A 27164-nucleotide genomic window follows, 5' to 3' on the forward strand; every position below is an offset into this window, starting at 1 on the left:
CTCTTCAGTGAAAACTGAGGCAGAATATCTATTCAGTATGAGGTGAGAAACTAGAAACTCTGGATGAACAGAGAGATTTAGGGGTCCATGCACTTAAATCACTAAAAGCTAATGGACAGGTATTTTTTTTAAAAAGCTAATGGAATTGGGGTGGCACAGTGGCGCAGTGGTTAGCACCGCAGCCTCACAGCTCCAGCGACCCGGGTTCAATTCTGGGTACTGCCTGTGTGGAGTTTGCAAGTTCTCCCTGTGTCTGCGTGGGTTTCCTCCGGGTGCTCCGGTTTCCTCCCACAGCCAAAAGACTTGCAGGTTGGTAGGTAAATTGGCCATTATAAATTGCCCCTAGTATAGGTAGGTGGTAGGGAAATATAGGGACAGGTGGGGATGTGATAGGAATGTGGGATTAGTGTAGGATTAGTATAAATGGGTGGTTGATGGTCGGCACAGACTCGGTGGGCCGAAGGGCCTGTTTCAGTGCTGTATCTCTAAAACTAAAACTAAAAACTAATATTGGAGTTCATCTCAAAGGGGCTGGGATATTAAGGAGTTGGAGTTATGTTGCAGTTATATAATCCCATTTAGAGTACCAAGATCCAGGAATTGCACCTAAAGAAGAATATATTGGCCTTAGAAGCGGGTGCAGTGTGGATTCATCAAAATGATGCCTGGGCTAAAAAGGATTAAATTATGCTTTTATTCCCTCGAGTGTAAAAGATGAATCTAATTAAGGTGCTTCAGATGATTAATGGAATTGATAGGGTACAGAGAAACTATATCCTTTCGTGAGAAAGGCCAGAACAAGGGAACCCATTCAAGTGTTATGTTAGGAAGCACTTTTTCACACAAAGCATATTGGAAATCTGGAATTCTCTCCCCCAAAAAGCTATTGAGGCTGGGTCAATTGAAATTTTCAAAACTGAGTTTGGTAAAATTGTGAGGAAAGGGTAATAAGGGTTATGGAATTGAATGGTGGAACAGGGATGAGGGGCTGAATCACCTACTCCTGTTCCAATGTCTTCCCTGCCCTCCTCCCCTTCATCACTAGTTGAAAATCCTTTCTACAGTCCTATTTATCCTTTCCACTAGGACCTGGCCCCAGCCTGGTTTAGGTATAGCCTGTGCCAGTAGATCAGCTCCTTGTGCCAGAAGCTGAAGCAGAAAAGGGATGCATATGGCACATGTCAGGGGGATAATCCAGTTGAGAACCAAGCCTAATATAGAATGTTCAGAGGTGAATTAAGAAAACAAATAAGAAACGCAAACACAATAAGAGACTGGCAGTTAACATAAAAGGAAATCCAAAAGTCATCTTTAGGCATATAAATAGTAAGAGTGGTAAAAGAAGTGTGTCTGATAGTGACTTAAATGGGGATTTACACATGAAGGCAGGGGGCATAGCTGAGGTGCTAAATGAGTACTTTGCATCTATCTTTCCCAAGGAAGAAGATGCTGCCCAAATCATAGTGAAAGAGGAGGTAGTTGAAACACTGGATTAGCTAAAAATTGATAGAGACAGTATTAGAAAGGCTGGCTGTACTTAAAGTTGATAAGTCACCAGGACCAACGAGATGCATCTGAGGATACTGAGGGAAGTAAGGGAGGAAACTACAGAGGCACTGGCCATAATCTTTCAAACCTTCTTAGATACAGGTGTGGTACCAGAGGACTGGAGAATTGCAAATGTTATACCCTTGTTCAAAAAAGTGTGCAAGTGTGGAGCCAGAGGAAATGGGCGAGGTACTAAATGAGTACTTTGCATCAGTATTCACCAAAGAGAAGGACTTAGTTTAGAGATACAGCACTGAAACAGGCCCTTCAGCCCACCGAGTCTGTGCCAACCATCAACCACCCATTTATACTAATCCTACACTAATTCCATATTACTACCACATCCCCACCTGTCCCTATATTTCTCTACCACCTATCTATACTAGGGGCAGTTGCTAATGGCCAATTTACCTATCAACCTGCAAGTCTTTGGCATGTGGGAGGAAACCGGAGCACCCGGAGGAAACCCACGCAGACACAGGGAGAACTTGCAAACTCCACACAGGCAATACCCAGAATTGAACCCGGGTCACTGGAGCTGTGAGGCTGCGGTGCTAACCACTGCGCCACTGCGGATGATGAGTCTAGGGAAGGGAATGTAGATAGTCTGGGTCCTGTCGTTATCAAAAGGAGGAGGTGTTGGGCGTCTTGCAAAGCATTAAGGTAGATAAGTCCCGAGGGCCTGATGGGATCTACCCCAGAATACTGAGGGAGGCAAGGGAAGAAATTGCTGGGGCCTTGACAGAAATCTTTGTATCCTTATTGGCTACAGGTGAGGTCCCAGACGACTGGAGAATAGCCAATGTTGTTCCTTTGTTTAAGAAGGGTAGCATGGATAATCCAGGAAATTATAGGCCGGTGAGCCTTACGTCAGTGGTAGGGAAATTATTAGAGAGGATTCTTCGGGACAGGATTTACTCCCATTTGGAAACAAATGAACTTATTAGCGTGAGGCAGCATGGTTTCGTGTCTCACTAATTTGATTGAGTTTTTTGAGGAAGTGACGAAGATGATTGATGAGGAAGGGCAGTGGATGTTATCTATATGGGCTTCAGTAAAGCCTTTGACAAGATCCCTCATGGCAGACTGCTACAAAAGGTGAAGTCACACGGGATCAGAGGTGAGCTGGCACATATGTGTAAATCCACATTTAAGTCACTATCAGACGCACTTCTTTTTTGTTTGCACTGGAGTGCTGACTTGGGTTGCAATAGAGTGCTACAGTGGAAGTTTGGTAAGTGAGGAAGTTCGGTAAGGAGGGAGCGAGGAGCTCCTTTCATTTCCTACCTGTCCTCAGAGTGAGCGGAGCCCAGAGCTTCCAAAGAGCACAGCTGACTGGGAGAAGATTCGGAGGGCAGAGTTCCGGACGGGTAAGTATAAAAAAAAACTTACCTCTGGTAAAAAAAACTGAAAGTGACGTCACAGGAAAGCTGTGACCTTTTTGGCTGATAGGGATTTTTTTTTTTTTTACTGAATTTGAAAATAAAACATTGATAAAAACTGAATAAAACCCTAATTAACTAATTAATAAGTAGAGTAACTAAACCAGAGGGAGGAGATTACTGTATTCAGTTAGCATTTAATATTTACAGTAGGAATCTAGCACTAGGGACCATATAGTTAATTATAACAATTTAGTAAGGATTTAATAAGTATTTATTTATCTTAAATTAATTTATTAATTAGTGCTAGAAATGTCAGTTAGAGGGGTGACGTGCTTCACCTGTGAGATGTGGGAGGTCCGTGACGCTTCCAGCGTTCCGGACAACGACATCTGCAGGATGTGTACCCAGTTGCAGCTCCTCACAGACCGCATGATCGGTTGGAGTGGCAACTGGATGCACTTAGGAGCATGCAGGTGGCAGAGAGCATCATAGACAGGAGTTTTAGAAAAGTAGTTACACCCAAGGTGCAGGTAGATAGATGGGTGACCGCTAGAAGGGGCAGGCAGTCAGTGCAGGAATCCCCTGTGGCTATCCCCCTCTCTAACAACAATACCGTTTTGGTTACTGTTGGGGGGGGATGGCCTATCAGGGGAAAACAGCAGCAGCCAGAGCAGTGGCACCATGGCTGGTACTGTTGTTCAGCAGGGAGGGACAAAGCGCAGAGCAATAGTTATAGGGGACTCGATAGTCAGGGGCACAGATAGGCGCTTCTGTGGATGTGAAAGAGACTCCAGGATGGTATGTTGCCTCCCTGCTGCCAGTGTCAAGGATGTCTCTGAACGGACAGGGGGCATTCTGAAGGGGGATGGTGAACAGCCAGAGGTTGTGGTACACATCGGTATCAATGACATAGGCAGGAAGAGTGATGAGGTCCTGCAGGGGGAGTTTAGGGAGTTAGGTAGAAAGTTAAAAGACAGGTCCTCAAGGGTTGTAATCTCGGGATTACTCCCTGTGCCACGTGCCAGTGAGGTTAGAAATAGGAAGATAGTGCAGCTAAACACGTGGCTGAACAGCTGGTATAGAAGGGAGGGTTTCAGATATCTGGACCATTGGGATCTCTTCAGGGACAGATGGGACCTGTACAAGAAGGACGGGTTGCATCTAAACTGGAGGGGCACAAATATCCTGGCTGCGAGGTTTGCTAGCGTCACTCGGGAGGGTTTCAACTAGTGTAGCAGGGGGGTGGGAACCAGAGCAGAAGGACAGCAAGTGAAATAAATGAGGGGGAACTAGTAAATAAGGCCAGTAAGACTACGAGGAAGAGCAGGCAGGGAGATGTTGCAGAGCACAGCGGGACTGGTGGTCTGAAGTGCATTTGTTTCAATGCAAGAAGGAGAACAGGTAAGGCAGATGAACTTAGAGCTTGGATTAGTACTTGGAACTATGATGTTGTTGCTATTACAGAGACTTGGTTGAGGGAAGGACAGGATTGGCATCTAAATGTTCCAGGATTTAGAAGCTTCAGGCACGATAGAGGGGGATGTAAAAGGGGTGGGGGAGTTGCATTACTTGTTAAGGAGAATATCACGGCTGTACTGCGGGAGGACACCTCAGAGGGGTCGTGCAGCGAGGCAATATGGGTGGAGCTTAGGAATAGGAAGGGTGCAGTCACAATGTTTGGGGTTTTCTACAGGCCTCCCAACAGCCAGCGGGAGGTAGAGGAGCAGATATGTAGACAGATTTTGGAAAGATGTAAAGGTAACAGGGTTGTAGTGGTGGGTGATTTTAACTTCCCCGATATTGACTGGGACTCACTTAGTGCTAGGGGCTTGGATGGGGCAGAATTTGTAAGGAGCATCCAGGAGGGTTTCTTGAAACAATATGCAGATCGTCCAACTAGGGATGGGGTCGTACTGGACCTGGTATTGGGGAATGAGCCCGGCCAGGTGGTCGAAGTTTCAGTAGGGGAGCATTTCGGGAGCAGTGACCATAATACCATAAGTTTTAAGGTACTTGTGGATAAGGATAAGAGTAGTCCTCGGGTGAAGGTGCTAAATTGGGGGAAGGCTAATTATAACAATATTAGGCAGGAACTGAAGAATTTAGATTGGGGGCGGCTGTTTGAGGGTAAATCAACATCTGACATGTGGGAGTCTTTCAAATGTCAGTTGATTAGAATCCAGGACCAGCATGTTCCTGTGAGGAAGAAGGATAAGTTTGGCAAGTTTTGGGAACCTTGGATAACGTGGGATATTGTGAGCCTAGTCAAAAAGAAAAAGGAAGCATTCGTAAGTCCTGGAAGGCTAGGAACAGACGAATCCCTTGAGGAATATAAAGACAGTAGGAAGGAACTTAAGCAAGGAGTCAGGAGGGCTAAAAGGGTCATGAACCGTCATTGGCAAACAGGATTAAGGATAATCCCAAGGCTTTTTATACGTATATAAAGAGCAAGAGGGTAACTAGGGAAAGGGTTGGCCCGCTCAAGGACAGAGAAGGGAATCTATGTGTGGAGCCAGAGGAAATGGGCGAGGTACTAAATGAGTACTTTGCTTCAGTATTCACCAAAGAGAAGGACTTGGTGGGTGATGAGCCTAGGGAAGGGAATGTAGATAGTCTCAGTCATCTCATTATCAAAAAGGAGGTGTTGGGTGTCTTGCAAAGCATTAAGGTAGATAAGTCCCGAGGGCCTGATGGGATCTACCTCAGAATACTAAGGGAGGTAAGGGAAGAAGTTGCTGGGGCCTTGACAGAAATCTTTGCATCCTCATCGTCTACAGGTGAGGTCCCAGACAACTGGAGAATAGCCAATGTTGTTCCTTTGTTTAAGAAGGGTAGCAAGGATAATCCAGGAAATTGAAGGCCGGTGGGCCTTACATCAGTGGTCGGGAAATTATTAGAGAGGATTCTTCGGGACAGGATTTACTCCCATTTGGAAACAAACAAACTTATTAGCGAGAGGCAGCATGGTTTTGTGAAGGGGAGGTCATGTCTCACTAATTTGATTGAGTTTTTTGAGGAAGTGACAAAGATGATTGATGAAGGAAGGGCAGTGAATGTTATCTATATGGGCTTCAGTAAAGCCTTTGACAAGGTCCCTCATGGCAGACTGGTACAAAAGGTGAAGTCACATGGGATCAGAGGTGAGCTGGCAAGATGGATACAGAACTGGCTCGGTCATAGAAGACAGAGGGTAGCAGTGGAAGGGTGCTTTTCTGAATGGAGGGATGTGACTAGTGGTGTTCCGCAGGGATCAGTGCTGGGACCTTTGCTCGTTGTAGTATATATAAATGATTTGGAGGAAAATGTAGCTGGTCTGATTAGTAAGTTTGCGGACGACACAAAGGTTGGTGGAGTTGCGGATAGTGATGAGGATTGTCAGAGGATATAGATCGGTTGGAGACTTGGCAGATGGAGTTTAATCTGGACAAATGTGAGGTAATGCATTTTGGAAGATCTAATGCAGGTGGGAAGTATACAGTAAATGGCAGAACCCTCAGGAGTATTGACAGACAGAGAGATTTGGGCGTACAGGTCCTTAGGTCACTGAAAGTGGCAACACAGGTGGATAAGGTAGTCAAGAAGGCATACGGCATTGTGCCTTCATCGGTCGGGGCATAGAGTATAAAAATTGGCAAGTCATGCTGCAGCTGTACAGAACCTTAGTTAGGCCACACTTAGAATACTGCGTGCAATTCTGGTCGCCACACTACCAGAAGGACGTGGAGGCTTTGGAGAGGGTACAGAAGAGTTTTACCAGGATGTTGCCTGGTCGGAGGGCATTAGCTATGAGAAGAGGTTGAATAAACTCGGATTGTTTTCACTGGAACGACAGAGGTGGAGGGGCGACATGATAGAGGTTTACAAAGTTATGAGCGGCATGGACAGAGTGGATAGTCAGATGCTTTTTCCCAGGGTGGAAGAGCCAGTTACTCGGGGACATAGGTTTAAGGTGCGAGGGGCAAAGTTTAGAGGGGATGTGCGAGGCAAGTTTTTTTTTTTTACACAGAGGGTGGTGAGTGCCTGGAACTTGCTGCCAGGGGAGGTGGTGGAAGCAGGTACAATAGCAATGTTTAAGTGGCATCTTGACAAATACATGAATAGGATGGGAATGGAGGGATACGGTCCCCGGAAGTGCAGAAGGTTTTAGTTTAGACAGGCGCAGGCTTGGAGGGCCGAATAGCCTGTTCCTGTGCTGTACTGTTCTTTGTTCTTGTTAAACCCAGCAACTTCAGGCCAGTCAGATTAACCTCGGTGGTGGGAAAACTTTTAGAAATGATAATTCAGGACAAAGTTAACAGTCATTTGTACAAAATATAAATTAATTACTGAAAGCCAGCACAGATTTGTTAAGGACAAATCGTGTTTAATTAACTTGCTTGGGTTTCTTGATGAGTAACAAGGAGGCTTGATGAGGGTAATGCAGTTAATTTGGTACACATGGACTTCCAAAAGGCATTTAATAAAGTGCCACATAACAGGCTTGTCAGCAATGGAATGAAAGGGACAGTAGCAACATGGATATGAAACTGGTTGAGTGAAAGGAAACAGAATTGTTGTGAATGGTTGTTTTCAGACTGGAGGAAGGTATCTAGTGTAGTTCCCCAGGGGTCAGTTTTAGGAACCCTGCATTTCTTGATATATAGTAATGACCTTGTTCCCTGAAGGTGGCAACGCAGGTCAATAGAGTGGTCAAGAAGGCATACGGCATGCTTTCCTTCATCGGACGGGGTATTGAGTACAAGGCCAAGAAATGCTGGAATCACTCAGCAGGTCTGGCAGCATCTGTGGAAAGAGAAGCAGAGTTAACGTTTCGAGTCAGTGACCCTTCTTCCAAAGAAGGGTCACTGACTCGAAACGTTAACTCTGCTTCTCTTTCCACAGATGCTGCCAGACCTGCTGAGTGATTCCAGCATTTCTTGTTTTTGTTTCAGATTTCCAGCATCCACAGTATTTTGCTTTTATTATTGAGTACAAGGGTTGGCAGGTCATGTTACAGTTGTATAAGACATTGGTTCGGCCACATTTGGAATACTGCGTGCAGTTCTGGTCGCCACATTACCAAAAGGATGTAGATGCTTTGGAGAGGGTGCAGATGAGGTTCACCAGGATGTTGCCTGGTATGGAGGGCGCTAACTATGAAGAGAGGTTAAGCAGATTAGGATTATTTTCATTAGAAAAACAATGTTGAGGGGGGACCTGATTGAGGTGTACAAAATCATGAGAGGTATAGACAGGGTGGATAGCAAGAGGCTTTTTCCCCAGAGTGGGGGATTCAATTACTAGGGGTCACGAGTTCAAAGTGAGAGGGGAAAAGTATAGGGGGGATATGCGTGGAAAGTTCTTTACGCAGAGGGTGGTGGGTGCCTGGAACGCGTTGCCAGCGGAGATGGTAGACGCGGGCACGATAGCGTCTTTTAAGATGTATCTAGACAGATACATGAATGGGCAGGAAGCAAAGAGATACAGACCCTTCGAAAATAGGCGACATGTTTAGATAGAGGATCTGGTTCGGCGCAGGCTTGGAGGGCCGAAGGGCCTGTTCCTGTGCTGTAATTTTCTTTGTTCTTTGACCTAGACTTGGGTGTACAGGGCACAATTTCAAAATTTGCAGATGACACTAAACTTGGAATTATGGTGAACCGTGAGGAGTATAGTAATAAACTTCAAGAGGACATCAATAGGATGGTGGAATAGGCAGGCAAGTGTCAGATGAAATTTAATACAAATTTTAAGTGATACATTTTGGTAGGAGGAATGAGGAGAGGTAATATAAATTGAAAAGGGTGCAGGAGCAAAGGGACCTGGGGGTCCATATGCACAAATCACTGACTGTTACAGGACACACAAACCATGGTTAATAAGGCAGATAAGATCCTGGGCTTTATAAATGGGGACATAGAGTCCAAAAGCAAGGAAGTTATGACACACCTGTGTAAAACACTGGTTTGGCCAGTTCTGGGCACTACGCTTTCTAAAAGGTGTGAAGGCATTAGAGAGGGTGCAGAAAATATTCGCAAGAATGGTTTCAGGGATGAGGTCTGTCATCTATGTGGATAGATTGGAGAGGCTGGGATAAAAACAAGAAATGCTGGAAATACTCAGCAGGTCTGGCAGCATCTATGGAGAGAGAAGCAGAGTTAATGTTGCAGGTCATTGACCCTTCTTCAGAACTGGCAAATATTAGAAATGTGAAAGGTTATAAGCAAGTGAAGTGGAGGTGGGGCAAGAGATAACAAAGGAGAAGGTGCAGCTAGATCAGGGTCATATAATAGCTGAGCAGAAGATCATGGAGTAAAGGCAAACAATATGTTAATGGTGTGTTGAAAGACAAAGCATTAGTACAGATAGGGTGTTAACAGATTGAAAATTGAACAGCTGCAAGAGCAAACATGAAAAAAACAGTGGGTAAGCAAACTGAACAAACTAAGCTGAAATAAAATAAACACAAAAAAAAGAAAAAATAACTAAAAATAAAAGTAAAATGGGGGGCCCGTCATGCTCTGAAATTATTGAACTCAGTGTTCAGTCCGGCAGGCTGTAGTGTGCCTAATCGGTAAATGAGATGCTGTTCCTCGAGCTTGTTTTCGCAAGGACAGAGTAAATAGAGAGAAACTGTTCCCATTGGCTGAAGAATCTAGAACCAGAGGACACCAATTTTTAAATTGGTTGGAAAAAGAAGCAAAAGCGACGTTAACTTTTTTTACACAGCAAGTGGTTAGGATCTGGAACACTCTGGCTGAGAGTGTGGTGGAGGTAGATTTCAAAAGAGAACTGAATAATTTTCTGAAGAGAAAAAAACTGCAGGGCTAAGGGAAAAGGCGTTGTGGGGGAGGGGGGGGCGAACTCGGTGAGTTGCTCTTGCAGGCAGCCGGACCGAATGGCCTTCTATGCTGTGACCCATGATTCTATACCCCACAATGGCAGCGTAACGCAGAGAATATTTGAAAAAGATTGAACATGCAAACGAAGCTCAGAGGCAACTACAGAGAATGTGAATCCATTGCAGCCTTTTTTTAATGGAATAAGGAATGTTTCTTCCTCCTGCCCTTCTAACACGTTACACTCAGTTGAGCCTCTAGAAAGTGTCTTGTTTGTGTAACATCAGTAGCACAGATGTTTCGGGAAGGAAATGTAAACAGGTTTTAATAGTAGCAATGCTTCAGCAATAATATCGCTGGCACAAATCCTGGGGGAAGGAGTCAGATTTGAACGCTAGGATGAGGATCCCAAGTACTGAACAGGGGCTGCACTAGTTTGCAAGCTGTGTCCAACACACATTGAAAAACGTTTCATGTTCTCTGTCACTGAATCTTAAGGAACTAATCCGACAGCCACATAATCGTCTGGCTGTTCAGGGGGGGGGGGGGGGGGAAGAGTTCCAAGGACAGAGAGAACAGCCATGATGAAAACTAATCCTTATTAGTCCTGTTCTGAATTCCTTCTATAACTTTTGCTCCATTTTAAGGCGAAAAGAACGCCCTCTGTGGATACTTGAAAGCCTGTCAGACAGAGCTTTTAAAAAAAAACTTTAACCGCAATGAAAGTTTACAAACATTTCCCAACCTGAATTTCTCTCGCAAGTGAAATTGTGAAACTGCCGCTGACTCACCTGAGTCAGGTACAGTACCTGCGCCTACCAGCCTCTCCTCCCCCTCTCGCTATCTAACCGCGAATAAAGCCATGGAACTCGCAGCAAGATTAACACTCCAGCCGTTACCTTCCCTTTGAGGTCGAGCACGAACACAGCCGAGGCTGACATGATTGCCAGAGCTGCTCAGTAGCCCTCAGCCTGTTTCCAGTAGGGTTCCGTCGCCTTACTGGGATAGTCTTACTTGTTTCCGTATCCTCCCGCGTCATGGACACCGATACCGACAGCTTTATAACTCCAGGCAGCTGGGCATAGACAAATAGTGGCATCCATCCGTATATAAATACAGCACATAAACATTCATATACAGAGAGACTGAACTACTATGGCGCAAGGAAAATTTAGGTGCAAAAAATACCCACAGATACAGAGACACAAATATATTCATTTAAATATACAGTTTATCTCTATCTCTATCTTTGGCCTCCTTGACTTGAGAGACAATGGGTAAGCGCCTGGAGGTGGTCAGTGGTCAGGCAGTTTGTGCATACGGACCAACATATCCATCACAATGTAAATCTGAAAATGGCTGATGTCCTTTCCTGTCTCCTTCCTCCCCTTCCTTTCTACCCCTCATCCCCTGCCCTCTCCAACTTTCCTCTCTTTCCGTCTCTGCCCTTCCTCTCCTTCTTTCTGTCCCTCCTCCCCATTCCTCACTGCCTCTCCTCCCTGTTCCACTCCACCCTTCCCGTTCCTCTCTGCCAATTCACTCTCATGCCCTTCCTTGCTGTCCCTTAACCCATTCCCTCATCACCCCTCTTTCCCTTCCTCCTCTTCCCCTCCCTTTTTCCTTCACTTTCCTTCCCCTTGTCCATTTTGGCAGGAAGAATAAAAAAGCATATTATCTAAATGGTGAGAGATTGCAGAGCTCTGAGATATAGAGGAATCTGGGTGTCCTAGTGCATGAGTTGCAAAAGTAATTAGGCAAGCTTATCGAATGATATTGTTTATTATGAGGAGAATCAAATACAAAGGTAGGGAGATTATGCTTCAGTTATACAGGGCATTGGTGAGACCACATCTGGAGTACTGTGTACAGTATTGGTCTCCTTATTTAAGGAAGGCTGTAAGTGTGTTGGAAGCAGTACAGAGAAGGTTTACTAGATTAATACCTGGAATGCGCAGATTGTCTTATGAGGAAAGATTGGACAGGCTAGGTTTGTATCGGCTGGAATTTAGAAGAGTAAGAGGCGACTTGATTGAAACATATAAGATCCTGAGGGGTCTTGACAGGGTGAATGTGGAAAGGATGTTTCCCCTTGTGGGAGAATCTAGATCTAGGGTCATTATTTAAAAATAAGGGGTTGCCCATTTACGACAGTGATGAAGAGAAACTTTTTCTCTCAGAAGGTTGTGAGCCTTTGGAATTCTCTTCCTCAAAAGGTAGTGGAAGCAGAGTCTTTAAATATTTTTAAGGCAGAGATAGATAGATTCTTTAAGCAAGGGGGTGTAAGGTTATTGGGGATAGGCAGGAATGTGGAGTTGAGGTTACAAACAGATCAGCCATGATCTTATTGAATGGCAGAGCAGGCTCGAGGGGCCGAGTGGCCTACTCCTCCTGCTCCTAATTCGTATGATCACCCCCTCTTCCCTTCCATCTTGTCCTTCCCCTTCTATCTTCTCCCTCCCCCTTTACTATAGGTCTTCTTTCTGATGAAAGGCTAAGCTTGTTCTGATGAATGTTAACAATTCTGTGCACTATTTGAAAAAGACCAGAAAACTCTCTTGGGGTTGTCACAGCATTTCTCCCTCAAGCAATGCCATGAAAACCAGATTAACTTGTTGCTGTTCGTGAGATGTTGCTGGTGTAGAATGATTGCATTTCCAAACAAGCCAACTGTGACGTGCTTTGATGTGACAAGATACTACATAAAAGCAAGTACATATTTTTATTTACTGAACATTAAATGTTCTAGTGAGCACTCTCAGCACAATGCAGTATAGTTTCCATCATGTCAATTCTTTCAATTTCAAAATCAGCAATAATCAATAACACAATATTATTAGAATGCATCAAAATTACAGATCTTTGCATTGTAATCACTTATGTAAAATATATTTACATTTCCTGAATAAGATCATTTTAAGGAAGCTTTGGTTGTCCATCCTGTCTCCATTTGCTCCTCTGCTTAACAACCTCTTTGTTATAAAAGTGAGACATTACACTTTCCACATCTTGCACTGTCAGGATTACAACAGTGAGACATTACGATTGTAACTACTATGTGTTCTCGAAAAAAGAAGTCTTTTCCCATATGGGTATAATTTCCCACTTAAACACAACTGGGAATGTTTTATACTTGTGGAAACTTGGGTGTTAATCTCACCATTGTCTGCTTATAAAAGCGTCTGAGAATAGAAATGCAAATTAATTTAGTTTTTTTGATGGATGAATTTGTTCCATCGGATTTAATTATAGTTATCAGCAAAAATATGTTGTGCCCGCAGAAATGCTCATTTTGTGCCTCTCAAAGTGGCTGAAGAACCACTGAACTAGTCAAGGAATGGTCAATTCTTCGTCCCAATCCCACTCCCACCCTGACCTTGCTGTCTTCGGCCACCTATACTGTTCTAATGAAGTTCAACGCAGGCTTGAGGAACAGCACTTCATCTTTCGATTGGGGCACTTTACAGCCTTCCTGATTCAATATTGAGTTCAACAATTTCAGATCTTAACCCTGCTCTCATTTTCAGCTCCTCCTAGACCTTTTTGTTTCTTTACTTTGTTCTGTTACCTCTCTCCTTCCACCCTATGACAGACCTTCCTTTTTTGTTCTGTCCTCCTCTTCCCCCCCACTTATCTGTCTCTGTACTTGTGTAAAACCTGTTACATCTCTCACCTTTGCCAGTTCTGCTGTAAGGTCATCCAACTGAAACATTAACTCTGTTTCTCTCTCTCTCTCTCTCTCCACAGATGCTGCCTAACCTGCTGAGCATGTCCAGCATTTTCTGTTTATATTTCAGGTTTTCAGCATCTGCAATATTTTGCTTTTGTTGAAGTAATGGCCAAGAACGTTAATCCGGCTTCAGAGAGTGGAAGACTGTAGAAATTTAAGCAGACCAGCAGATTTGTGAACCCCTACTGATTTGCCTCAGTATATCCACATTTTGAAATAGCTCCATAGCGTCGGAACCCGAATATTTGTGCTTTTGCATGTGATTAACCTCCGAGATTGAAATCAGAAATAATAAAACGGCTTACGATTGGATTTTTAAAAATTGTCTTCATTGTTCATTGGAGCATGCATTGAAAATGGTTTATTGGTTGGGTTTAGTCTTTGTACTTGTAATAATTACTTAAACTTATGGGATGTGCGATTTCCCATGAAATACAGCTAAGTAGCACATCTGGTCTTTGCAGCAGTTTGCTGATCATCTGTTTGAATTGCCCCTGGGCTGGGCTGTGCTTAGTTTATCGAAGTGCCGCAGAATAGTTTAAAAGCCTAATGGTAGCCTGTTTCGGTGGATACTTAGTCTCCAGTCCAGCCTGAACTCTCTGACAAACTTGGCCTGCCAATGGCAACGCTGAACCATTGCAAAAAAAATCTGTCTCAACATAATACTCCACCAAGGAGATTAGCTGCTGCATTGCTGAACTAACTCCAGTAGAGTAGGTATGCTGGTTGCTAACTGATGGTTTGGATTTCCCCCATTGGCAACATTACATGTTCAATGTAATTCTATGTAAGCTCTTTCTGAAAGTTCATGAACAAGGTATAAAAAGTCTTAATGAACAATGGAAGAATTTGTTATTAATTTCACTCCCATTTTTAGGGAGTGGAAAAGCAACACAAACTGGAGGGATTTAGGGCTACTGTCTCAAATCAATTTTGGAAAAAAAATCACAATTATTACTCCGTTCACTAATTCCTCACTAGTCAACTTCATTCTTCAGAAGTGTGTCTTTTATCTAGCCCTGGGAACTTTTCAAATTTTAACACCCTTGACACATTATTAATGCAAAAATCAGGTACCTTTATTGGCTATAAAGTTCTTTGGGATGTCCTGTGATCATGAAAAATGCAATAAAAATGAAAATCTTTCTTCTTCCTCAGCCACAAGCATTTGAAGATTTCCTTTACTATCCTCTGTGAATATTACATAGGAATAGGAGGAGTCCATTTAGTCCCTCAAGCCTGTTCCATAGTTGATCTACGACCTAACTCCATATACCCACCTTTACCCCATATCCCTTAATAACTTCGGTTAACAAAAATCTATCAATCTCAGATTTAAATTATCAATTGATCTAGTATCAATTGCCATTTTTAGAAGAAAGTTCAAAACTTATACCATCCTTTGTGTGTAAAAAGTATTTCCTAATGTCACTCCTGAAAGGTCCGGCTCTAATTTATAGTCTATGCCCCCTAGTCCTAGACTTCCCAACCAGTGGAAATAGTTTGTCTCTATTTAAGCTAAATGTTCCCCATGGTATCTTGAAAACTTTGATCAAATCACCCCTTAATCTTCTAAATTCCGGGAGCAGTCTAGTGGAGTGTAAAATAGGGTGGTAGTTTGGGGTGCCATGCCCGTTGCTTACCCGCCCCCACTGCTATTTTACCAGTGGCAGGGGAGGTGACAGGCAGACCGCCCGCCCTTAAACCAATGAAGCACTAAAGTGACCAATTAATTGCCATTTAAGGGCCTCTTCCTGCCACTGCTGGTATTTTACCAGCAGCAGAAGGGCACTTTGGCACCTGAGGAGGCCATCTAGTGATACATGGCAGCCTCCCTGCAGGCTGGCAAGGAGGGGGAGGTCCGTCCTGACCGGGCACCATATGCCTCACGGAGGCCGCACCCCCCCAGCAGCATGGGCCGCTCCCGTTGAAACAACCCCTACACTCCATACCTGATCAACTGAAAATTTTCAAGGTGTTCAGTCACCCTATCCTGAATTATAGACTCTAGTAATTTCCTGACAACAGATGTTAGGCTAATTGATCTATAAATTCCCTGGTTTTCCTTTCTCACCTTTTTTTAAATAGCGGTGTGTGCAATTTTCCAATCTAAAGGAGCTGTTCCTGAATTGAGAGAACTTTGAAAGATTAGTTACGGCATCTGCAATGTCCGCACTTACTTCCTTTAAAACTCTGGGATGGAAACCATCTGGCCCTCGGCTTATGTTAATCTTCGTGAGTCCCTGACCCTATTTCAATATTAGTTTCCTTGGGATTTCTGGCATGCTGACCTCCTCTACTGTAAATACTGATTCAAAGTAATTTTTCAACATGTCTGCTATTTTCAAGGGGCCCTCATTGCTCCAGACCACCCTCTTTTTCCTAATTGTGAACTTTTTTTGTGTTAATATTGAAGCAAAGTAGTCACTGGGGAATGCTGCCATTTCCTCACCTAGTGTAATAATTTCATCATGCTCATATTTTGAGTGACCCCACTCCATAATGATTGAAAAGTAAAAAACTTCATCTGCTGGCAAGCTGAAGCAAATTCTGGAAACACTCAGCTATTTATCTTTTCAACCATTTAACCATATCTTGTTTGTAATTTAAGCACTTCACAGGTTGTCAACTTCCATTATAGGGGTGTATGTGTTTTCCCCTTTTTAGCTTCATTTGAGTGTTGCTAGGTTACGTTGTACCAACCTTACACTTAAATATTTCTCACTGTTACTCCACTATTTACCAGCTAACTTTTTTCCTCCAATTTAACCATGCTAATTCCTCTCTCATTCCACTGTACTTTGCTCAACTCCCATAAACTTTGTTTCTGACTCTGTAGATGCTCCGGTTCTGCATTAACATTACACAGAATGCACAGCACAGAAACAGTCCATTTGGGCCATCTGGTCTATGCTGGTGTTAATGCTAAAAATGAGCCTCCTCCCATCCTTCTTCAACTAACCCTATCAGCTTAGCCTGCTATTCCTTTTTCCCTCATGTGTTTATCTAGCTTCCTTTAGATGCATCTATGCCATCCATCTCAACTATTCCTTGGGGTAGTGAGTTCCACATTATTATCACTCTTTGGGTGAAGAAGTTTCTCCTGGATTCCCTGTTGGATTTATTGGTGCCTACCTCGTATTCATAGCCCCTAGTTTTAGTTTCCACCACAAATGGAAACATCTTTTTTGATGATTTTGATTCATAATTTTGATAAGTTATCCCTAATTTTTTTCCTTCCAACCTTCACTCCTCTACTGTTAATTTTTACACTGCTACACTTTGTATGTCCCCTTTAAGTTAAGTTTCACTATTTTCCCTTCCTAACCTCTCCAATATTATCTAGTTTGCATTATTTCCTCGACCCCTGCCCTGCTTTGTTTCTCTTGATCTATTCTTAACATCTTGCAAGACTATACGCTCATCAACTTTCCTGGTCTTCAGAAGATTGACAAGGTTTTAGGGGCATGGGAAATTGTGGCGGCATGGGGCGGCACAATGGCGCAGTGGTTAGCACCGCAGCCTCACAGCTCCAGTGACCTGGGTTCAATTCTGGGTACTGCCTGTGTGGAGTTTGCAAGTTCTCCCTGTGTCTGCGTGGGTTTCCTCCGGGTGCTCCGGTTTCCTCCCACATGCCAAAGACTTGCAGGTTGATAGGTAAATTGGCCATTAGCAATTGCCCCTAGTGTAGGTAGGTGGTAGGGAAATATAGGGACAGGTGGGGATGTGGTAGGAATATGGGATTAGTGCAGCATTAGTATAAATGGGTGGTTGATGGTCGGCACAGACTCGGTGGGCCGAAGGGCCTGTTTCAGTGCTGTATCTCTAAACTAAACTAAACTAAACTTGTACAAAGCACAAAAACAAGACAGGAACATTGAGGACTGAAAATGCTGGAAGTACACAGCAGATCTGCCAGCGTTGGTAAAGAGAAAAACAGGTGAACTTGTCAAGTGCAGGCCCTTCATCAGAATAGAGAACTGGAAGATAAGAAAGCTTCTAAACACTGTTAAACACAGAAAAGTGATGAAAACAACAAGCACTGCAATCAGAAAGTTAATCTTTGAATGTCATGTGAATTCTTATTTGAAGGGCAGAAAGCTGGTAAGATCATTGCAGTAAGACAATCAAAAGAAGAAACGAATGTGAAAATAGCTAAGCTGTTATAAAGGCAGGGAAGGCCAAGCCAAAAGACCAAAACACTTTTCAGATGGATTATATCTGAAATGGAAACAGTGAATGCTGGAAACAAAAAGTGGGGTTCATCCAAACTGAAAAGAGAAGACTACCCAACTCCTAGGGTGCAGACACCTCTGTCAGAATGTTGATCTGATTGAGAATCTAAATCCAAAATGCTAAGAAAACCCTGCTTTGAAGAAAATTGGGGAGATGGCTAAGGTCTAAAGTTGCTAGATTCAGTACTCAGACCAGAGATCAGAAGAAAGATGAGATACTGTTCCTCAACCTCGTGTTGACCTTCATTGAAACAGTGTAGGAGGTTAATATAGAGCATCAGTGTGAGATTAGGAGGTACAGTTTAAGTGCCAAGCCCATGGAGGTCTGGAAAACATTTGCAGACACTACAGAGCTTCAGCAGTGCAGCCATCCAATCAGTGTTTGCTCTCCTTATTGTAGAGTGCTCACCATGAGCAGCAAATACTGCATGTGTGTATTGGCAAAAGTATGTTTGAATTGCTGTACCATGTTAGAGTGCTTGGGTCTCTGGCCAACGTTATGGGAAGAGGTGAATATACAGGCATTACATCAGCTGCGATCGCATGGAAAGGTTGCCAAGGAAAGGACATCTTGGCTATCAGAACGTTAAATTGTCCTTTTGTCTTACAGATGCTGATGTACCTGCTGTCCATTTCCAGCCTTTTCTATTTTTACTCCTAGCTCGAATAGTTGCAATTTTTTTCCTTTTTATCGGAACTGTGTAGAGAGGTTTTAACGAATTCCAATGACATTGAGCAATAACCTTTGACCATCAGATACAATGAAGAGACGGAAAAGATTTGGAGTCTCTTTAAATGAAGTTGACTTTTTTAGTACGTACCCTGGATAACATAATGGCTTGGAAGAGTTTGAGGTGGTGGAATCTGGTTCTCCTGTTAAATGGAAATATGCATCTCCTGCTCATCTTCTGCTTTCACTTCTGTCTCAATGTAATTGTCCTCAATGTATCCGTCATCTTCCTCCAGACCTTCAGGTGGGAACATTGTTTGATCCCTAACTTCCTCCATTTCACTACTGTGTGCTATGCTCACACTAACTGCATCATTGTCTTGGCTGCCAACATCTTGCTCTGGTAGCAGCTGGTGGCTGTAGCTGGTGAGGTATTTGTGAAAGAGTTTAAATTTCGCACCAATTGCAATCAAGACTGAGAAGGAGATAGCAATTACCAGAACTGCAACAAGATAGTGCCATGCCTTCTCACCTTCTGTTGTTGGCGCACCTGAAGCTGGAGATTTCAATAAAATAATGTTAATTAAATATTCAGCTGCATACACATCAATCAATATTTAATTATATACACACTTTGGAGAAACATTTGTATTAATTCAACATGAATCCCTGCAAACTCTACAGAATAAGACAGAGAAGCATTGAGTACAACACTGCTCAGTATGATGGTGAAAGTTTGCACATGAGATATTTGGACCTGTATCCAACATACTTGTTGCCAAATGTGAAGACAGGAACACTGAAGTTTTCTCTAAGCATCTTCAGGCCTCTCACTACTCAACAATATTTTTTGGACAATTTTTAACCACAAATCACAAATAAAGCATGGTGGCAAATTTACTAATCACCTTTCAGTCAGTTCAGTCTAATTGTCAATTGGGTCTGTGTGGTGCCAAAAATTTCACATTATCGGCCTATAATTCCTGCATATGGAAATCTATGAAGGTCTGCTTCATCTAAAGGCCTTACAGACTACTGGGCTGTGTATAATAAAATGCATACTGAATAAGCTATTTCATCTCATTGAATGGCTCTATCCTTATTGATTTCTAAGTATTTGTGCCACCAGTAACATACTAGTAATTATTTGTTTTAGCCTGAGCATAATGTGTGGTATTTACTGCCTTTCGATGTACAGAGGATAATGTGGTGTTTATCCCACTCAGCCTGTAATGTGTATTATATGTTGGTCCTGGCCCGTAGATTTTCAACATTCAGGTTTTGGTTCATAGGAGACTTAGGGCTGAATTTTATTAGCGCGCCACACATCATGGCGGTATGCTTTGAAGTCAGTGACCTTCAGGCACGGATGCACCACCTCTGAGTCCCTGCGCAAAATATTGCGGGGGTTCATTTAAGTAGAGGGGCTGGAGTGGCTGCCCCGATGACGCAGAGGGGGCGGATGCTCTGTCCCCAGCAATGGTGTCCAGTGCCACCATGCAGGTGCCGGCACCATTTTTAAAGGGCTTCAAGCCCTTAGCAAAAATTTGAATCTTTAAAGTGATATAATTCTGTAATTTGTTACAAAAAATAATTAAAAGCTGGACACCAATTCCCAACCGCCCCCCCATGTTTTCTTCATTGGCCTTTATGACAATCATTAACTTTATTCCCACCCCAAACTTTCCTCTCCAACCTCATCACATTTGTCCTTCAACCCCTTCCCACCATCCCCACATCCAATTAAAAAGGTTTCCCCGCTCCCCCCCCCCCCCCCCCCCCCACCAGTGTCTTGCCTTGGAACTCAGAACGGAATGCCAAAGGCACGTGAGTTGCGGCTGGCAGCCGTAAAAATGGCTTGGGACGGCCTCTGGGATAAGGCAGGTTGATCTGCATGTTTTTAAATTAATTTTAATATGTAAATGAAGGTCCCCCACCAAGTGGCAGGGAGACCGCACCGAAGCCTCGCCACTGCCGGTAAAATGTGGCGGGGCGTTCTCGGCGGGCCACTCCCGCAAGTATTTTATGGGCCCCCTGCCGTGACCCCCGACATGGTAGTCTGTTTATGGAAACTGCTTAATTTCCTGTAAATACAAATCAAAAATGCTGGGAGCAAACCTGAGACATAACTGAGGGCACTAACTGGCTCAAAACTATGTGAACCCACACTCAAAGTTGCCTGGAGATCATTAGGAGATTCCATAAAGTCAAGGAAAAAAACTAGCAAAATACAGCCTTCAATGAATAGATAAGAAAAATTATATTTTGTGGGCCACAAAGTGTTGGCATCACCTAAAGAAGTTTTTGGTAGTGAAAGTATGCAGCACGTAACAGCAGCTGAAAGGTCTATTTCTTCCACTGACGAATTGTTGCCTTATCTCTTGCTGTCTTATGCACTCCCAAGTAATTTATAAGATTACGAGGGTGGTTTGTAATAAGCTTGGATCTGCTTTATCCCAAATAGAATGTGTTGTGCAGAGACATGTATTTTCATGACTCTTACTTTGTGTCTATAGTAACATGACATTTTTCAACCTTGTGTTCTTACCCGAGAACACCTAGGACCATCCAGATTGTTCAGCAAATTCTGCAACACATCATGATAAAAGTCATTGTACTGTACTAGACAGTAACTTAAAGGGAGTTGTCTGAAGCTCTCCTGCCTAGTGCATCACTAGACAGAGAGCATACATAGAGCATGGAGGTGCCAGAACCTCCTTTAACTAAAGGTCGCTGACAGATGTACTGACCCAAGTCTCTAACAGAATGTATGATTAGTGCAGAGGTCAGCAGGCCCATCTTCAAACTGATGTCATACCCAGTAAAGGCATGTCCCACTCATAACTTTAAACCTGGACTGGATTCAGCATAGAATCTTCAGGAATTGAATTTTCCTTTTGTTTTAAATAAACCACAATGGACATTAAGGGCTAAATTTTACCGTCCCCTTGATGCTGCAGGTTGCGGCGTGGGAGCCGGTAAAATGCTACGGAGAGAGGCCCGCCTCGACGCACAACGTCAAGAGGGGCCCGCCACATATTACCGGCGGCAGCAGGACTTCGGTGCGGCCACCACCCCCACCACCAACACCGCCCCCCCCCCCCCCACCGCCGCCTGGTGGCGGGCCCTTCATCAGCCTATGTAGATGAAGGTTTGAAATATTTAAATAAACTTATCCCACTCCGATATTACAGCCGCCGTTCGTGCTCCGCGCACCTTTGGAACTCCATCCGGATGAGAACCTGGTGGGGAGGGGGGAGGAATTACATTTTCAAGGTGGAAGGAGTGGAGAAGCGGGGAAATCAATTTTTATTGGATGTGGGGATGGTGAGAAGGTGTTGGAGGGCTAAAGATTATAGGTTGGGGGGGGAAAGTTTGGGTATTTGAACAAGCAATTGATGGTCATTTAATTGCCTGAAATGACCATTGGGGGAGTTGGGGAAGGGTCTCCATCACTTATTTTTATCTGTAATAAAAATCACATCTGTTATCTCTTTAAAAATTACACTTATTGGTAAGGGACGAAAGCCCTTCAAAAATGGGGCTGGCACCTGCGCGGTGGTGCCAGACGCCATTGCCGGGGTTGTGGAAGCCGCCCCCTTATGTCATTGGGGACAGCTGCTAATGAGCCCTGGTGCAAAATATTGCGGGGGCTCCTCGGCGGCCGCTGAATGCGGGTGCTGCACTGAATTTAAAGACACCGCCATGGAGCGCGGTGCCCAAATAAAATTCAGCCCTAAAAGTGGACATGGGCTGCAAAGATGGCCACCTAAGGTCAGCTGACCTTCAACCTGTGCATTCAAGAACTGACTCACTGTCTGAAAGGACAAAAGAATACCTTCCAGACAAAGAGGTGACATCAACGTCCATCCTGAAACCATAGGGAGACATTCCTGAATTGAATGGGTTTTTACTAAAACATAGAAGGTAATTGTCTTAACCCTGCTCAGGATGAATTCCTTATAACAATAAACTAGATGAGGCTAATCAACCTAGACCCCCACCAAAAATGGAAAAGGAACTGTGAGAAGTCACACGGTGAGGCAACCATGTTGGTCTCCTTTTAAAAATGTTTTAAAATTACAGACTGCAGGAAAAAGCAGCAAGCAGACAAGGCAGTACCATCGTGCCTTAAAAGAACTGGAGGCAGTAACATCTTAAGGTCTCCAAGCCTGTTCCTTTTCAAGTCCACCAGTACAGAAAACCAACCTCCGAAGTGACGAGACTACAAGCAACTAACTTCACAACCTGCTGAAAACCCACCTCTTCGAGAAATTCCTGCACCAACTTCAATACTCTGGGCCCGCAATGCATGCTTTTTCCCCAAGTCAAGCAAAATCACGTGACTTACGAACTATTCCTTTGTTTGCAATTTGTGAAAGTGCACTGTCCTTTTAATGGCTTTCTTTCTCAAGTGTGTGTGTGTGTGTGTGTGAGTGGTGAGTGACATAGCATCAGACTTTCAAGGTGAACTAGAGCATGGCTACCCGACATGACCTGACGACGTGTGTTGGGTTCAGGTCAGGTCGGGCTGCGCTCCCGGGTCCGGCATTTGGGCTTGGGTTGGGTCGGGCTGGGTCGGACACAGTGACAGCCAGTACGTCAATGTGGGAAGCACTCCGCATTAGTCTGCAGTGAACAATTCCATCGAAGGTAGAGCACAACCTCTTTAATATAACCAACTTTATTCTGGAGTTTGGGTCGGGTCAGGTCGGGCGCGGGTCAAAATGAAAGGACTCGGGTCGGGTCGGGTCGGGTCGGACTCGGGTCAGATGTGGTTCTGTCGGGCTCGGGTCGGGTTTAATTTGCAGACCCAAGCAGGCCTTTAGGGTGAACCTGTGAATTAAAACAATCCTGTTTATTTAAACCCATGAAAAACATGCTGCTGGTTATTCAAATTTGCCATATACTCAGGGGTTAAGAAACACACACAAATTCCTTGTCAGGGAAAAGAACTGGGATTTCAGTTCTCTCTCAATTCTGTCCATAACACTGAGCATAGTGAAACACCAATGTCATATGCTCAAAGTTCTAGCCATCATACACACTATTGAAGAAAGGCCGAGCAGGGTGGAAACACATGAAAAATCATAGAATTTTATAGCACACAAGGAGGCTATTCAGCCCATCACACCTATCCCAGCTCTCTGAAAGCGCAATCCAATTTGTACAATTGCACTGTCCTTCAAATATTAATTGACTTGCCTTCTAAAAGCATTATAGATTCTGCTTCCATTACTGTTTCTGGTAGGGCATTCTCCCTCTTTACAATTCTCTGCATAAAATAATTCTCTCAGCTTCTTCTTTCATTTTGTTTTGGTGAGGATCTGAAATTTATAGTCACTGGTTACTGAAACTATAGCCTGTGGGTACAGATTTTCCCTATGTACTTTATCAAAACTCTTCATAATTTTGAGCATCTCTTAACCTTCTTTGTTCTCACAAAAAGAGCCCCAATTTCTCTACTCCATGCTCTCAGCTAAAGCCTGTCATCCCTGGCATCTTCTTAGTCAATCTCTTCTGTATCATTCCCATGGTCTTCACATCCTTCCTGAAATAAGGTACGCAGAACTGGACACAATCTTCAAACAGTGGCTAAGCCTATGATATGCATAGATTGAACACTACCTCTTTGCTTTGGCACACTATGCCCCCTATTTAAAAACTTAAAGCACGTTGGAGGTCATTTTCACCCTCACTGCTTGAGTGGAAAGTGGCAGAATGGTTGATCTGTCCATCACAGAATTGAGCTGAATTTCATTTCCATTGAAATTGATACCAGTTGCTGCTGCTAACTGCAGGAAGATGCATACTCCCCAGTGGTGATGTGTACATAACAAACAAGCGGGTAAAGTACTCGAGAGACATATGAGTTGCAAAATCTGGAGCTCTGGAAGCACAAGACTGGAGCCCTTTCCTTGGAACTATGTTCTACCCCAATATCCCTACCTACATGGCCAGATGTCACACAGAATATTAAGAATGAGCTAACTGGGTACGTCTTCCAAGCTATCAAAGATTATCTTCTGCTTGATTGAAAGAACTCCCAGTTCAGTAAGCTGCCTGTAGGCAGCACTCTCGTGGTCTCCCAGACTCCGCTGAGCATGAGTTATGCCACCAAACTACCCAGAGACCCTCTAACAAAGTTTGCGGTTCCAGGTTTACTGTTAACTGTACCAACAATTACAATGTGTCATTGTATTCCCCTGAAAGCATCATGTAACAAACTGCATAGCAACTTCACAAAATGTATGTAAGGCTTTGTTAAACAGATATGCATTTAAAAAAAAAGAAAACAAATTCAGAGCTAACACACAGAGTCAGTAAACAAAGTATCCTTCAAGAAGGAACTCAAAATATTGAAAAGCTATTCAGAAAGGGGAGGCAAACAATGCTTTGAATTGTGAAGGAAATTAAACAGGATATCTCAGCAAGAAGAATTGGTTACAATTGTTTGATATATCATTAGCAAAAGAAATAGGAATCATAGACAGAAAAGTAATTACCGTAGACTGAATTTCCTTAAATGCCTATTGTACCCGTTTACCATCGTTGGAAAATAAATTAAATAGCATGGACATGAACTTATGCAAATGCAGTAACCATTGCAGGGTGCAGGGAGAAAATTAAACGTATAGATTGGAAAGGAAAATGTGCAGTGCATTCATATTGGACAGCAAATGTTGCGCTGCATTTTACAGATCGCCTGATGTCGGGGATCATGACAGGTCGAGCCGGAAAATGCCTTCGGGAGAGGGCCGTCACGCACCCCGATATTGCCGGCGTGGCGAGGCCTTGTGGTGGCCCCCTGCCACTCAGCGATGGAAGCCCCATTTAAATATTTTAATTAATTAGAAGAAATGAATTAATTACCCTTACTCTCCCGCCGTCTGTCCCATGTGATCTCCGTGCCACTGGCCGGCACTCCTGCACCTTCGGATCTCCGTCCGGGGAACCAAGGCAGAACACTGGTGGGGAGGGGGAGGAGATAGGTTTCTCAGTGTGGGGTGGTGGGGGGGATAGCAGGGTAAAAGTCATATCATTGGTGTAGGGGATGGTGGGAAGGGTTATATTGTAATGTTTATGCACTTTCGAGGGGGAAGGTCAGGTGGACAAGGTAAGTGTTTTGAGAGGGAGTGGGCAAGTAATTAATTCTATGGTTATTGGGGGTGGTGGGAGACGGGCAAGATAAATTTATTCCTTTTTTTAAATCAATGTATCTTTAAATATTTAAATTGAATGGCCGGGCTCAGAGCCCTTTAAAAAAGACGTCAGCTCCTGTGCACAGGCAGCTGACACCATTGCCGGGGACGGACAGCCCACCCCCTCCACATCATCAGGGGTGGTGGACTGCCCCGGCTATTTAAATGAGCCGCCCTGCTTAATATCGCAGTGGCTCCGAGACGTACGGACTGCCAATGTTTTTACCTGTCACTGATTTTGGCGGCGTGAGCATAAATTTCAGCCCATAGTTTCTCAGGCTTGACCATCTACTTAGCTTCAGCTTCCCCATGTAAATTTATAATGCTGCAGTATTTGTAAAACATGCAACAGTAATTTCAACCGAGTGAGCTCACAGGACTAAGGAAGAAAAGGTACATCATCCGAAATATTACAGTGTGAACTTCTGGAACAGGCACTACTAGGGTGGTTCTGTGATTTAAAAGGCTATAACGGCGAGTATTCAACTGTTTCTTTGTCTTCCTCTGACTTCTGAAACTGTGGACTTGGATGTAAAAGTGGAGTTGCAGCCAGTTATAAACAATAGTAGCATAAACAAGGTGAGTTCATACAAAGAACAAAGAACAGTACTGCACAGGAACAGCCCATTCGGCCCACCAAGCCTGCGCCGATCTTGATGCCTGCCTAAACTAACACCTTCTGCACTTCCGGGGCCCATATCCCTCTATTCCCTAAAATAAAAGCAAAATACTGCGGATGCTGGAAATCTGAAACAAAAACAAGAAATGCTGGATTCACTCAGCAGGTCTGGCAGCATCTGTGGAAAGAGAAGCAGAGTTAACGTTTCGGGTCAGTGACCCGAAACGTTAACTCTGCTTCTCTTTCCACAGATGCTGCCAGACCTGCTGAGTGAATTCAGCATTTCTTGTTTTTGTCCCTCTATTCCCTTCCTAGTCATGTATTTGTCAAGATGTCTCTTAAACGTCGCTATCGTATCTGCTTCCAACACCTTCCCTGGCAGCAAGTTCCAGGCACTCACCACCCTCTGTGTAAAAAATTTGCCTCGCACATCCCCTCTAAACTTTGCCCCTCGCACCTTAAACCTATGTCCCCTAGTAACTGACTCTTCCACCCTGGGAAAAAGCTTCTGACTATCCACTCTGTCCATGCCGCTCATAACTTTGTAAACCTCTATCATGTCGCCCCTCCACCTCCGTCGTTCCAGTGAAAACAATCCGAGTTTTTCCAACCTCTCCTCATAGCTAATGCCCTCCAGACCAGGCAACATCCTGGTAAACCTCCTCTGTACCCTCTCCAAAGCCTCCACGTCCTTCTGGTAGTGTGGCGACCAGAATTGCACACAATATTCTAAGTGTGGCCTAACTAAGGTTCTGTACAGCTGCAACATGACTTGCCAATTTTTATACTCTATGCCCCGACCGATGAAGGCAAGCATGCCGTATGCCTTCTTGACTACCTTATCCACCTGCGTTGCCACTTTCAGTGACCTGTGGACCTGTACGCCCAGATCTCTCTGTCTGTCAATACTCCTAAGGGTTCTGCCATTTACTGTATACTTCCCACCTGCATTAGACCTTC

General features: G+C 43.9%; 2 protein-coding genes across 4 annotated transcripts in view; both read right to left on the bottom strand.

Moving 5' to 3' along the window:
* Positions 1-10774, bottom strand: part of LOC137372727 (AP-1 complex subunit mu-1-like) — a 67659-nt gene extending 56885 nt beyond the window's left edge. The window contains exon 1 of the mRNA XM_068036884.1: positions 10651-10774. Within this exon, the coding sequence (XP_067892985.1) occupies positions 10651-10692 (42 nt within the window). The 5' untranslated portion in view covers positions 10693-10774. The remainder of the gene's footprint in view (positions 1-10650) is intronic.
* Positions 10775-12456: 1682 nt separating this feature from the next.
* Positions 12457-27164, bottom strand: part of c8h1orf210 (chromosome 8 C1orf210 homolog) — a 39899-nt gene continuing 25191 nt past the window's right edge. For all 3 annotated transcript variants that reach the window (XM_068036886.1, XM_068036887.1, XM_068036885.1), the window contains one exon: positions 12457-18939. In XM_068036886.1, the coding sequence (XP_067892987.1) occupies positions 18590-18939 (350 nt within the window). In that variant the 3' untranslated portion in view covers positions 12457-18589. The remainder of the gene's footprint in view (positions 18940-27164) is intronic.

The sequence above is a fragment of the Heterodontus francisci genome, chromosome 8 (assembly GCF_036365525.1).
Source record: "Heterodontus francisci isolate sHetFra1 chromosome 8, sHetFra1.hap1, whole genome shotgun sequence".
NCBI lineage: Eukaryota > Metazoa > Chordata > Chondrichthyes > Heterodontiformes > Heterodontidae > Heterodontus > Heterodontus francisci.